The 14,251-nt window shown below is 51.8% G+C and overlaps 1 protein-coding gene across 11 annotated transcripts in view; it reads right to left on the bottom strand.

Annotated features, from left to right (window-relative positions):
• Nucleotides 1-4,728: 4,728 nt before the first annotated feature.
• Crocc2 (ciliary rootlet coiled-coil, rootletin family member 2) overlaps nucleotides 4,729-14,251 on the bottom strand; it is a 62,645-nt gene continuing 53,122 nt past the window's right edge. For 6 of the 11 annotated variants that reach the window (XM_006529983.2, XM_006529984.2, XM_030255127.1 and 3 more), the window contains 5 exons: nucleotides 12,138-12,236; nucleotides 11,586-11,711; nucleotides 9,064-9,195; nucleotides 8,085-8,264; nucleotides 4,729-7,007 (listed from right to left, as the gene is read on the bottom strand). In XM_006529983.2, the coding sequence (XP_006530046.1) occupies nucleotides 6,939-7,007; nucleotides 8,085-8,264; nucleotides 9,064-9,195; nucleotides 11,586-11,711; nucleotides 12,138-12,236 (606 nt within the window). In that variant the 3' untranslated portion in view covers nucleotides 4,729-6,938. Of the gene's footprint in view, nucleotides 7,008-8,084; nucleotides 8,265-9,063; nucleotides 9,196-11,585; nucleotides 11,712-12,137; nucleotides 13,330-14,251 lie in introns of those variants that run through there. The other 5 variants (XR_003956157.1, XR_003956159.1, XM_006529986.2 and 2 more) reach the window with 4 other exon arrangements.

The following is a 14,251-nucleotide window of genomic DNA, read 5'->3' as shown; positions in this document are numbered from 1 at the left end:
GCCACTCGGGAGGGGCGGGGAGAGGCGGGGTCATGCAAATAGTGGCATTTTTAACTTGCTGGTCCGCGGAGTGGGAGGGTGCGGGAGCGGAGCGTAGCTCCCAGGCCCTTCTGTGTCGAGGCTCATTAAAGCCGAACTAGTACTGGGTTGGCTCCACCTCCAAACCGAGGCCCTTTTGCTCTCTTGCATTTGGGCTATGTTGAGGTGAGGACTTACAGTCTCCTGTCACCAGCTTAAGGCCTGCCCACAGGAGGAGCGTGGGCAAACCCAGCAGTTCTGAAGCTGACTTGTTGCCCTAAGGCCTGATTTTGAACAGGCTTCCTGTGTGTCCTCTGGGGTCCCTGTCAGGCCAGAGCATCTGGCTTTTCCTGACAGAATGCCAGTCTGGGCCACTTCTCCCTACAACACTTACACAAACCTTGCGTGGCCACACCCCAGCCCTAAGTTAGGACATCAACTTTCAGAACCAGCTGAAACCTGTCCTAGGGTCTATTCCTTTTCTGGTTTCACTGAGGATGAACCTTGGGTCTGGGAGACTCGAAGACTTACTTAGCTTTCTCTCGTGTAAGGACTTTCCCCTATGGGATCAGTCATGCAGCACAGCTGGACAATGTTAGGGAAACCTGCGGGGTAGGCTGGTCACCCAGGCCCTGGGGGCAAGTTAGTTGCTGTGGCTCCTTAACCTTTCTCGATCTTCTTAAGAATTGCTTTGTAAGTGGCTGTCCTGCCTCAGGGGTGCAACCTGGTCTTTTTCTGTGTCCCCTTGGCGCCTCTTGGGGGCCTCAGTTCTCACCACCTTGTCTGCACCCAGATCCTACTGTTGGATAATGTGACTATAAGCCAAGTCTGGGATCCCCAAAGACAAGATGCTGCCTCTCAAAGAGAAGCAAGGAAGAAAAAGAAAAGCTACAGAAGTAGCAGCAGCTGCCCCGGAGATTCTGGTTTGTGCTGGCTTTGCATTTTTCTGGATTTCCCAAAATCTCTCTAACAAGCATGTGCTGTGTCTCAGTTCCACAAGGGACATTGCATATTATTTTTCAAGTATAGCAGAGAGTTCTCCGTGTGTCAGTCAGGGGTACCTAGCTTACACAGATCCTGTTCTTAGCAGACTCACCACTGTGATACGCCCAACCCTCAGCGTCGGGGACCAGGCACCAAATTTAAGGAGACCATTTTTGTTTGCACTGACCACGTCTACCCCACACCTGGTACATGGCTTGCCTTCCTCTGTCCCACCCCTCCAGCTTTGTGTAGTGATCCTGATTGGCAGAGGGGTAAGCCAAGGCTGGAGATGTGAAATGTTTTGCTGTACAGTTGGCTAGAGAAGATCAGCCTCTGGTGCCAGGCGTGGTGACGACTTTAATCCCAGCACTCAGGAGGCAGGTGGATCTCTGAGTTTGAGGCCAGAGTGAGTTCTAGGATAGGCAGAGCTATATGAAGAAACCCTGGCTAGCAAAAACAAAAACAAAACAAAAACCGATCAGCCCTTGGGCCAGGCTTCTGGATGTAAGAGTACTCTCTGGTAAACACCGTCGTCTCATTGACCAGACCACATCACGGTCAGGACCAGGCCTCGCAAGGCCTCCTGCACAGCTTCTAGCACAGAGCTGCCAGCAGGCCTGGCCACCATGCTGGGGACCTAAGAGCCTCTTGCTTTCTGGTGTTGGGCACAGGGCCTCCTTGGAAGCTCTATTCTCCTCTCTCATTGGCTTTCTCATACAGAAGTGTAGCAGGCAGCACCAAGCCTAGGGAGAACTCGGATTTGCCTTTCTGCCCATGGGGCACTGAGAAGAGCCCATAACTACCGATCCTTGCTCTCTCCAACCACACAACCTTGCTCTACCTATTGCCAGGCCACTGTTCCCATCTCAACGCTGCCAACCTTCTCCGGGAGCACATGCCTCAGAGGGTCCTAGTCAAGGGTTTGGGTCTGCTCAGGGATTTCTGGGTTGGCACAGCACTCAGCACACTATCAAGTACACAGCAGTGCTCAATAGCGTCGTTGAGTATCCCTCCAGGTGTGGTGAGACATGGGGTCCTGACTGCTTTCCACTAGAATCTCCTGACCAGCTGTGGGATACCAGGACAGAGGCCCATCTCAGAGCTGGGCTTGTGCACAGGTCCAGCTGCAGGCTGGATCCTCTGATCTCCATCAAGGGTAGTGGTGTGGTGCTTACGGCCATCCCCAACTGGATGCCCTGTGTAGGTTTTCAACAAGGCCTGGGAGACAGGGTTGGGGGTGAGGTGGGGAGGCTAACAGATCTCACTGTTGTTGCTGGGTATCACATTACACACACACACACACACACACACACACACACACACACACACACACACACACGAGACCCACAGGCAAAAAGAGAGAGTAAAAGAATCTTTTTTCAGGTGCTAAAAATATGATCAGGAAATACTTTTCAGCAACAAGCTGTTTTAGGTTCCCCTCTGGACTCAAGGGCGCCTTTGTCTACCACAGAAAATCCACATTTATCACAACCCAAATCGTTTTATCAAGCAGGCTCATGTTCTGCAGCAGGAAACCTGAGCTTCTCAAGAGGCCTGTGACACTTTAATTTAGGGCCTGACTGTGTGTGCCTGTTTACATGGGGGAGCCCCAGAGCCACCCACCAGATGTTCAGGCCTTAGGAGTCCATGAAGGTCAAGATGGGGAACACTATCCTTGTTCCGCCTGGTAGGGGAACCAGGCTAGTCAGCTGGTCCCACACAGCAGGCCTGAGGCTGCAGCCTACCCTACCTTTTGCTGCTTCTCTTTGGAGGTAGCTGGAGTAACATATGCTCCCTACAACAATTCTTTTCTTCACAAAGCATAAACAAGCCCTTCCCTCCCTCCAGTGACCATCTACTCTTCCAGGATGGGTTGGGAGAGGCCTCAGGGTCCTGGGAAAAGTAGGTCCCAACTCCTGAGGAGAATTACATGGCCCACCCATATGTGAGACTGGACAGTTCACCTTGACCAAGAGGGGAGGGGTGTCATACCTGCACACCGCATATGCACAGGAGACCTGCCAACCTCAGCACCCAGGATGTGACCATTGCTATTAATCTTCGGGTGATAGTTAGCTGGAGCTCAGCAAATGCTCTCAAAATGGCTATCACTTGTTTTGCCTCCAACAAACAGGAACTGAATGCAGGTGGGGCTCAGGCAGAACTTTCCCACCCACTCGAGTGGGTAGTGATGCAGGAGTTGGTCTATGGAAATCTCTGAGTCTACTTGAGGTTCATGGTGGCTAGGAACACATGCATATGTGGACTTGGGCTCCACCATGTATCTTGGGGGCCATCTCCTGCAGGGAGCACTCTATTCCCTGTTTCTTGAACACTGAGGCAGCTGACATAGGTTGGGCATGTAGACTTGAGAAACCACAACAGATAAAGTCATGCTGCTAGGATTTTTTTTTTTAAGGCATTGGGAATACCCTGATATCATCATGCCAAGTAAAACATTTGGGGGATGGTATTTGGAGTAGCATGCCCACTACAACCACCCTAAATGTGTGTTTTGGAGAAGGGAACTTCTCAGGTTCCCCTCTGCAGCATTGGGGCCTGGATTACGTGTGGTGGTTTAACCTTTACATTTCCCCTGTGAGGTTTTATTTTCTTGTATAACAATCTTTCAGTCAGGCAAAGATCACATATTCCAGATGGGTTTCAAAGAGCGGATCACCCAGGGATATTGCAGCGATCTCGGTTGGTGTAACAAATTCCATGGCATTGTGCAGTGACAAAGTTGCCCAGCGACATTTCTCAGATGTATCTCCATTGTCAACTGACACAGGCTGAATTTTTAAAATATTAACGTTTTAGACATCTCAGCAGTACATGCTGGTTACATCCTGCTCCAGCAATTGTTAAAATGGAGCTCTGGCCAAGCCCTTGGGTACCCTAGTTTGGAGCTACCAGCTTTGCCAGCCTCTCAGGTCACTGGAGGGGGAAGACAAATAGAATACAAGGGCCTGGGCCCAGGGAGAGCTCAGCTGTCACGGCTAGAGATTGGCCAGTACCAGACATGTAGTAGGAGACACTATACGTACAACTCCAGGCATCATGAGAAGCCCTGGGACTCTATCGTTGCAAGACCAGGCATGAGGGCCACTTTCATGTTCTCGTAGACATCCAGAGCACCTGTGAAGAATGCTCAGCTCACAAGCAAGCTGAGCCTCACAGCTGGGGCTAGTATCTCCCAAATGGACGTTGGCATCCATCGAACTTTGTATAGGCCAGGAACCAAATTCGGGGCAGGCCAAAAGGAGAAACTGTCCTCCCTCCCCTGGAAGTGAGACTGGGCAGTTCCAGCAGTGAGGTATCAGAGCCCACCCCTCTCAAACTCTGGGGAGAATGAGAGGCAGAAGGCCAGGTCCCTTACCACCTGCATAGCCTGAACTGTTCACCCCAGCTGCCTCCTTCTCTGACCTCACCTCTACTGTGCGGTGTCCTTCTGTCCACTTTAGTTTGCATGCCTTTGCCTGCAGCTCCTCTGAGCAGGTGGATTGGGGCATGGCCAGCATGGGGTGAGCTGTGGGGCACTGGATTTGATCCACTGGCTGCAAATACTTAGTTACCTATCTGATTTTGGCCTAGTTGCTAGGTTTCCTCAGCCATAAACTGTGTGGTCTCAGAGCACTTCTTCGAAGGCCTTCCACAATCACACACTCTGCCCAGGGCAGTAATCACCAGCTAACACATACCAATGTGCACACGCCTTAGAAAATGTTTAGAGAAATGCAATATATTCTTTAGAAAATATCCCTTCTCAACACAAATACATTCTTTTATGTTGAATAAGTACACATATCTCCTACATTGATGTAAATACTCAAAGTGTGGCAATCTCAGAAGCCCTCACTGTACTGGAAGTGCTCTCCTGAGCAGCCAGTGTAAAGGCGGCTCTGGACCACCAGGGAGCACCTTGGTTGGATCACCAGGGAGCACCTTGGTTGGATCACCAGGAAGCACCTTGGTTGGATCACCAGGGAGCACCTTGGTTGGATCACCAGGGAGGACATTGGTTGGATCACCAGGGAGCACATTGGTTGGATCACCAGGAAGCACCTTGGTTGATCACCAGGGAGCACATTGGTTGGATCACCAGGGAGCACCTTGGTTGGATCACCAGGGAGCACATTGGTTGGATCACCAGGGAGCACATTGGTTGGATCACCAGGAAGCACCTTGGTTGATCACCAGGGAGCACCTTGGTTGGGTCACAGTGTCTCATTTTGGTGCTAAGAAGTATCCAGACCTCTCCCTGCTGAAGTGTGTCCCTGCTTCCAGGTATATTTACAGGATTCCTCCTCAGCTGTCAACTTCAGTCGTGTTGATGTCCCTGGGACACCAGTGAGCCTTGCAAGGTCAGGAAGAGGAAGGCATTAACACTGCAGATGGTCTTCCTGAATGAGCAGCGGAGGAATCCCTTGGCCTCCTGTGGAAATCTGCAGCTCTGTTCCCCTCTCGGGTTTTTGAGGGGATGGTGCAACACTTCCACAGGGGAGCTGCAGACCAGAGAAGGAGGAAGGTGAGGGCTAACTACGAAGTCCCAGTTTCTCAGGCCTCCATGGGTCAGCCCATCCTCTCTCCTCCACCAGGCTGTGTTTGCTGGAACCTAGAAACTGTAGGTGGGCATATATCAGGGTACCTATGCCACCGCCAACTTCTCCTTTGTCCAAGGAAGCCATTACCAATGGTCTCTGTGTTCTTCCTTTCAGAGCCTGGGCTTCAGGACCCTTCTTCACACTGTCATCGGCAATAAAGCCTGTCTGTCCACCTCAATTGCGGATTAAGTTCAACCAGAGGTCTGACAGGATGGCTGATTTTAAGTCCCTGGTGATCTTGAAGTAAACTGACAGGCTGTCACATATCTTGGCCTTAGCTACATGCCTGTGATTGGATGGATTCCAGGAGTTTTCTGCCTTTCCTGCCCCATGCCAGAGTCCTTGAAGAGGCTTCAGGAGGTCCTGGCAGAAACACAAGCCATGGGATGACCTGCACCCTGTGGTGCAAGCAAGAATTTACCAGGTTGCCCAGTAGTCTAGGGGTACTAGAAAGTGCCGTTTACAAGGCCAAAGAGACTTGTTGGAAGGGAAGACAGGTCAGTCTGACCAGCGCTAAATAAGAGGAAGGCACATAGATGCCAAGAGGTGAGGCAGGAACGGGTCTGGTAAGATGATGGCCTTGGTCTCCATAGCAACAAGAGCAGGATTACCCACTGGCATTTTCTAGCATTTTTTTGGGGGGGGGGGTGTGTAGTATGGGAGATTCTGGAACAGCTTCAGATCTCCAATACCCCTGTGGCCAGCGAGTCACGGGGTTGCATCTGAGTCATTTCCAGCCACCTGCCACCGTGACAGGACTGCAGTTCCTGGATGTGGAAGATTCTGTGGCCTCTGGATGTGGGGTGTGGTGGCTGACCTTGCAGGACATTGTGTTTTTGGCTCTTGCTGGTGGAAATGTTTTCCATGTGTTTCCCTGTGTTTACAGAACTGAGGGCACGGAATGTAGCCCGTGGCAAGGGAGCTGGTTTGACAGGGCCCGGCCACCAGTGCCTGGCCCAAGTAGCAGGTCCAATTTAGAGATGGAGCCCCAGGCCCAGTATGGTCTGAGGGGTGGTCACATCCCCGCTCCCTGCAGCAGAAAGGAGTATCAAAGAGCAATGTGGTCCAGCCCAGCTGGAAGCTGAGGTCCTCATCGGCAGGACTTCTGTAGTCTGTCTGGGAGGAGTTGAGGAGGGATAGTGTGCTTTGGTTGGTGGCTGCCTCTTTGCGTACCTTCTCACAACATTTGTTTGTAGATCATGGCCCCTCTATAGTGTATAACACCAGTTTCTCCACTAGCACAGAGCCTTAACATGTCCCCCAGTGCATGCCACCCAGCACAGGGATGAAGGGAAGGTACTGCAGTAGAGGTCAGTGCTTGGCTCAAAAGGTCTAGTCACTGTGGGCCTGTTGCTGTCGCTGCCACACTTCCTTGTCCAGCCGTTTCTTCAGGCTAGCTACCTGGAAACAGAGTATGGGCTGTCAGCTGAGGAGGGACCCCAGGAACACAGTCATGGAGAGCTGAGTTAGGAAAAGGCTCTGGAAGCTGCAGTCTATGTTGCCTAAGGCTGTGGGCACTGGATAGAAACAGTAGGTAGACAGACAGGGGGACTCATCAGCTTAGGTCCGCCATCTTGAACGTCTGTGAGCATCCTGTGAACAGTGAAGGGCTTATTTTCTGTTCAGGCCAGGCATGTACTTCAAATGACTGGGTTAAAATAACATCTCTAGTGGGTTAGGGAAACTAAATTGAGGGTAAAGGCAGACACTTCCCTGCCTCTGTATCTCAGTTTCCCTTCTGTAAAATACAATGTTGCCCATCAGTGGTTCCAAGGTGGTTTTGTTTCTTTGTTTTTGTTTTAGTTTTGCAACAGGGTTTCTCTGTGTAGCCCTGGCTGTCCTGGAACTCTCTCTGCACACCAGGCTGGTCTCATACTAGAAGATCCGCCTGCCTCTGCCTCCTGAGTGCTGGGATTAAAGGCGTGCTCCACCACCGCCTGCCAGCGGCTCTAGATCCTAAGGTTCTTATGACTCAGCAGCTCAGCTGTGACAGGCTCAATGCAGGCACGCACTTGTATGAGTGCACTGTACGCACATCCCCAAGGCTCTGCGTTCAGATGCATTTCCTAATCCACTAAGCTGCTCACATTCTGGTGTGCTCCCTGGGACTCCAAGGACAAGTGTGTGTGTGTGGGGGGGGGGGGGGGGAGGTTCCACCACTGTGAAGTGTACACAGCAGGCAGTATCTGCATATCACCTGGGAACTAGCTGGTCTCATGGCTACCTCTGACAGAAACTATCCTATTCATCCTCTTGGGGGACTGGGCAGTGGAGATCCAGAACCCATGTTCTACCACTCCCTGAGCTGTATGTGAGCCATAGAGCCATTTCCACGAAAGGGCAGACATACTGAGCAAACTGGGAGCCAAGGCTTCCAATAGAGGTCATGTGGTTGCCCCTGCATAGGGTGCCATGGAAACAGGCCCTTCTTTTCCCCTTACACAGCCCTGCTCAGAGGACCTGGGCTGCAGGCCCTACCTGCCTTTCCAGGACCTTTACCCTCTGCTGGTGAATCTGCTCACAGGACTCCAGAGCCTGTGTGGCCTGCAGCTGGGCCTCATGAAGCCTCTGAGCCTCAGCTGCCAGGTCCCGCTGGTGCTGGGCAGCCAGCTCTTGGAGCCGCTGGGTGTGGGCCTGTTCCAGCTCAGCCATCTGGGCCTGGAATGAGAACACAGGCATGGAGGGCTGCTGGGATCCTCGGGGTGGGGCCAGTGGGTTGCCCCACCCTATCTTGGGGGCTGCACTTCCTGTCTTGGCCCCACTGCTTTCTGCTGGGGTGCTGGCCTTGGCCCAGGACCAGCAGCGGACCGGGAGCTGGCATACATATTAAGCCCACAGGTTTTGAGTCCAGGCCACCTGCTAAGGGTTTTGCCGGGCTGAAGCCCAAGCCACAGGCCCCTGGAGTGGGCCTTAAATCTGTGTGAACAGCATCCCAGGTTCCCTTTGAGGTCATTGAATATTGTTGATTATCCATCCTCCATAAAGGGTAGTCAACTGGAAATAGGGGCAGTTTACTATGGTGGAAGGGAAAACTGAGGCCTCAAAGGAGCACAGGCTGGTGTCAAGCCCTGGACCTAGGAGACATATATGGCCCTGTCCTCCAGGCCTGCCTGATTTTATTCTGTTTGATTTTTATTCTGTTTCTTGTGCCATTTTGCAGAGCCATGCCTGACTCACAAGGTCCCACCATCCCTAAAAAACTGCCCTCAGTCCTGAGTTTGGTTCTGCCTGGAACTCCCAGGGGATCTATTGTGGACTGCACTGCTGTCTTGGTCTCAGCTTGGCACTCTTCGTGGATGGTGACCCGCCCAGCTGCCTTTTTCTGTGCATGTATGCACATGTGGCATTCACATCCACGAGCCACACATGGGTCCACCACTTGGGGACCACACCATTTGAATCTGCCCGAGGTTGATCCCCAAGCTTACGTACAGAGCCCGGAACTCCACTGGCTCACCTGCAGCTGCTGGCTCTGCCGTAAGGCCCCATCCACCTCCTGGTGTAGGTGACTCAACGACTGGAGCAGCAGCTCCTTCTTGGCCCCCAGCATTGCCCTGTCCTCCTCCTTCTTCAGGGTCTCCTGCTCTGTCTGCGGGGAGAGGGGAAACATAACTGTGGCGAGACTCAGGGTCTTTCCAGCAGAAATACTGCCCCTGCCCAGGTTTGCTGGCAGCTGTAGCCATAGTAGGAGTTAAGGAATGGGGAACAATTCCTGTTTTAGACCAGCAGAAATCCCTGTGGTGATCCTTAGTAATGTAGGTGGCATTTGAAGACCCATGTCCCTACTCCTTGTAAGACTCCCTCAGGCCTCTTGAGCCCTGCATGTTCCTGGGCCTTTTGCAATGCATGGGACCTTTGACCTCTGCACACCCAAAGCCATGGATCTGGCTGTGGTTGCTCTCACAGTGCCAACAAGCCCGTGTCAAACTGGCAGGGCTGGTTGTAGATATCCATTCTGAGACAGAGCCTTCTCAGTCACTCACCCCACCAAGAGGGGTACAGGAGAGGAGGGGTATCCCATAGGTTAGATGTGAGACATAAATAGTTTCCATGGGAAGGTCTGGGGTCCTTTTACCCTGCAGATGGAACCTCTGGGAGACACAACTGATGCGAATCCTTTCTCTTGGAGAACAGCAGAAGCCTGCCTGCTCACACAGGGAACTCTGGCTCTTCTCGGGGTGCTCTCAGAAACATATGGGACCCTCGCTTCACAGCCTTACCAGGTCAGCCATCACCAAGGCAGGACTAGAGCCAGGTCTTGCTCTTAAGCCAGACTGCCTGTCTGCTCACTGCTGAGCCTGCCTGCTTCTGGCTTGAGGTCATGCCCAAGTGCCACGAAGCTCCCTCTTCAGTTCCAGGCAGGCCTACCTTTGCCATCTGGGGTCTGAAGCCCACATGAGAGTCTCATGGACCCTGGGACATAGGGAGTTGTTTACATGGGCAAGCTTATAGGGTCAGGATCTGAGCCTTAAAAAATAAATCAAAATAAAAAAACTTTCTTCCTTGGGACCGAGAAACACAAAGAGTCCTCTCCACTGGAAAGGGGACCCTGTTTCTTTAAAAATCTAGTTATGCTGCTCGAAATGCATGTTATAAAGAGGAGAGAAAAGTGAAATCCAAAATAAATAAATGTCCACATCCGGGTTTCCCCTCCTGAGACACCAATAAAGGGTTTATGGGTTTGTAGGCCCCTCACAGCTGACCTCCTGGAACTAATTAGCTGTTCCTGCCCTCCCCCTCTTGGGCCCCAAGGATCCAAGGCTGGCATCGTGCCCACAGCTTACTCTGTTGCCCCTAGGCAGTGCCACCTCCCTTGCCCCAGCAATATCCAGGAAGGCATGACCCTACTCCCCACCCCTGCTCGGGCTGGGGACATAACATCTTTCCCTCCACCAACTGCTGCAAGATCCTGTTGACTCTATCCCTCTAATACTGCTTTCTCTTTGTGGGAGAGCAGGTAGCCTTGTTTTTGACAAGCTGCTTGGTGGCTTTTGTAACTGCCCTCACCCACTGGGTCCTGTGCCCTGAGCAGGTTTAGGGTGGGGGTTAAGTAAAAAAGCCTTGAGAGGGGCCGCCTGCCTTGGCTCTCATGCCTGATGCCCTCAGTGTCTCCACACTGATGGTTCTGCTTCCTTGCTTTGCAAATGGGGAAACAAAGTCCCAAAGGATCAGGTTGCCAGATGGCCAGCATGGCAGATTCTATCCTCCCCTCCTCTCCCTTACATGCCATCTCCCTCCTGACTGCTTTCTGTGGAGCCACTACTCTGGGCTTCTTCTATCTCAGGGTGGGCAATTGAGGGTATCAGAACTCCATGCTAGCTCAGGCTAGGCCAGAACTCTGAAAAGTTAGCTTAAAAGGGCTGTGTCCTGCCTCTTCCCATTTCTTTGTAGCATAGTAGACACCAGGCTGCATAGATTCTGTCTTGTGCCCTGACTTGTGCTGAGCAATGACCATCCATAGCACTACACAGCATCACCGCTGCCTGGTCTCATTATGGCCTGCCTGCCTGCTCTGCTCTACACAAGCCCAGGAAGCACTCTCCATGAGGAATTTCAGAGGGGAGGCAGGCTATGAACATAGAGGGAGGCTTGCAGAGCACCATACTGGCCACCTCACTTGCTGCCCCTGACACAGCCCATAACATCCTTAATGTCGGCTGCCCGTTTCCACTGTGAACAGACCCAGGGGCCCAAGTATTTGGGCAGAGTAGGCCACAAAGTCAGGGGTGGTGCCATTGATCCATAGTGCTTCACCTCCCTCAAATACAGTCAAGGTAGGGTGCCTTCAAGCATCTTGTAGATGCTTGAACTTGGCACCATTGCCAGGCCAAGTGCAGACACTGAAGCAGACCTGACCAACCTTTCTTTTCCCAGCATCTGCTTTCTGGCCAGCCATGGGACTTCCCCGCCCACCCCATCACCACTTCTTGCAGCCTTCCCTTGTGCCTCCAGGTATCTTTCCTGCCTTGAAACAAATACCTGTATGAGGCGCGTGCGCAGTGCCGCGAGCTCCCCCTGTAGGCGGGCCCGCTCGGTGCGCAGTGAAGTTGTTTGCTCTCGCAGGGCGCGCCGCTCTGCCCGATCCCTACGGCTGTGCGGAAGCACCTGAGTGGAGAAAGGCTGAATGAACGTGGGCCAGGGTTGGTGGATCCCTGGCCTCTTGCAGCCAAGCATTCTGTCTGAGGATGGTCTTGGGATCCACCCCCCACCCCCCACCTTGGGATCTTATTCTTGTCCTCAATCTATGAACTTGCTAATAACCCCTCCTTCTGAAGTGTCTATTGCTTAGCAAGAAAGTCAGCCCTCTGACTCCCTGTGGTGTACCCCCCAACCTCAGTTTTCCTGCCTGTCCCCCCGGGAATTGGATGCTGTCTGGGTCAGTGCATGACTTCACACCTGCCTCTGGCATCCGCATAGGTCTCCTTTTATGCTGAAGAACGTATTAGGTATTTGGATGCAGAGTCTTGTCATGGTGAGCAGGTTCACTGCCTCCTGGTGACAGATCTATTTGTCCTCCTGGGGCCCCCTCACCTGCTGCAGGGGCTGCTCCAGGAGCCTCCCCTTGTCTGCAAGGCTCTGGCTGGGCCTGCTGCTCTCTTCCAGGGCCTGACGCAGGGTGTCTACTTGCTCCTAGGAAGGGAAGCAGAGAGGGAGGGAAGGAGAGAAGGGCAGGAGAGGGTGGAGGGGGGAGATGGAGAGCAGAGAGAGCCCAGAAGCATGAAAGTCATGGCATCTCCTAGAGAGCCTGCAGGTCTATGTGGCTGTAATAAGCTGTAATGGTCACAGTTAATGTGCTGTGTGCTGGTTAGTGGTTGCTGCAACAGCAGGGGATGGACGACTCTCTGAATCTCCTTTGGCTTCATTAAGAAGGACAGAACAGGCTACCAGGATCCTACACCTGCCCTTTGGGCCCTAATTAATGGCTTATGTGTGTTGGGGGGTGAGGGGTGTGTGTGTGTATGTGTACATATGGGCTTGTGCACGTGTGCATGCAGGTGCATGTGCCTATACTAGAGATCAATGCATATCATCCACGATCATTCTCTACCTTAGGTTTATGTTTTTAAATTTATTTCATTTTGTGTATAAGAGTGTTTGCTTGCATGCATATATGTAAACCATATGCATGCCTGCTTGCATGTATATATGTAAATCACATGCATGCCTGGTGCCTGCAAAAGTCAGAAAGGTCACTGACTTAGAACTGGAGTCACAGAGTGTTGTGAGCCACCATGTGGGTACTGTCAGTCCTACACACCTGGGTCCTCTGCAAAAGAAGCAAGTGCTTTCAGCCCCGGAGCCATCTCTCCAACTCCTCCATGTATTTTGAGACAGAGTTATCTTACTGAACCTAGACCTTATTTATCCCACTAAGCTATTCGGTCAACGGGCTCCAGGGATCCATCTGACCTCAAATGCTGAAGTTACAAACACACTCCTGTCTACTGTGTGCTAGCCCTCCTGGCTGATCACGCCGGCCACCATGGTTAATATTCTTCTTCAAAATTCTGTTGGCACACCTCAAATCTTATCTACCCTGTGAACAGACAAAACCAAACCCAAAGTACCCAGCCAATAAGCAATCAGCAAGCCCACACCGATATAGAAACCCATATGAAACTGACCCAGACAAGCTGTCCTCTGTACCAGACCCAGCCTCTCCAGGGAGCATGTGCACAAGAGACTCACAGCAACAAGAAGTGTCAAAAGGGGTCCAGGGAAACTGGAAGAAAGGGTGAGGATTTGTACCCAAAGTCTCAGGGAGCCTGGGGTATAGCTTAGTTGCTAGAGTACATGCCTAGCGTGCATGGAGTCCTGGGTTTGATCCCCAGCACTGCCTAAACCTGGCATGTGATGTCTTCCTGTAAACAAAGTACTTGGGCGGTGGAGGCAGGAGAATTAGATGTCCAGAGTCACCATTAGTTATGTACTGAGTTTGAGGCTAGCCTGGGCTACATGACCGAAAAAAACAAACCCAACCAACCAGCCAGCCAGCCAGCCAGCCAAACAAACAAACAAACAAAAACTACTGCAGGACACATAACAACCCACAGCTAGAAAACCTGAAACACCAATAAGTTACTTTTTTCAGTTTAAAAACATAGAAAACTGCAACAGAGGAGAATGAAGAAGATGGTATTATTGAAGACAGGAGCTGAAATGAGCAAACCAGATAAACATGAGGGAAGAGATGGAAGTTGATTATTTGACAAGACAGATGTTGGCCAGGGCAGATTAAGAACACCAGGAACAGTAACAACAAAAAGGCCCGCCATGGTTCAGGGCAGTGGAAGTCTGATTCCAGATACACCTCCGCCCAGTGACCCACTGTGTGCATGCATCCCTGTATCGTTTACACACGCGTGTGAGTCCATCGAGGCTCAGGGTGTTGAATAGATGTGTACATAGGCTCTTGGCATGTCTAACTCCCAAAAGACACACTGGCCCAAGAAAGGGGCAAAGACAAAGACTGGCCAGGACTGGAAGAGTCAGTGCGCACGACAGGAGTTAACCATTCTCGAAAAGGTAATTCCTGGGCAGTCCCTATCATTTCACTGATAGACAAGGACAGGAAGCTCGACGGGTCTTTTCATAGCATGAAATATTCTTGGCACAAATAAATCCAAACAAATATGACATCATTA

This window comes from Mus musculus, chromosome 1 (genome assembly GCF_000001635.26).
Source record: "Mus musculus strain C57BL/6J chromosome 1, GRCm38.p6 C57BL/6J".
Lineage (NCBI taxonomy): Eukaryota > Metazoa > Chordata > Mammalia > Rodentia > Muridae > Mus > Mus musculus.
The sequence above is the reverse complement of the archived record's forward strand: the minus strand, read 5'-3'. Positions and strand labels throughout refer to the sequence as shown.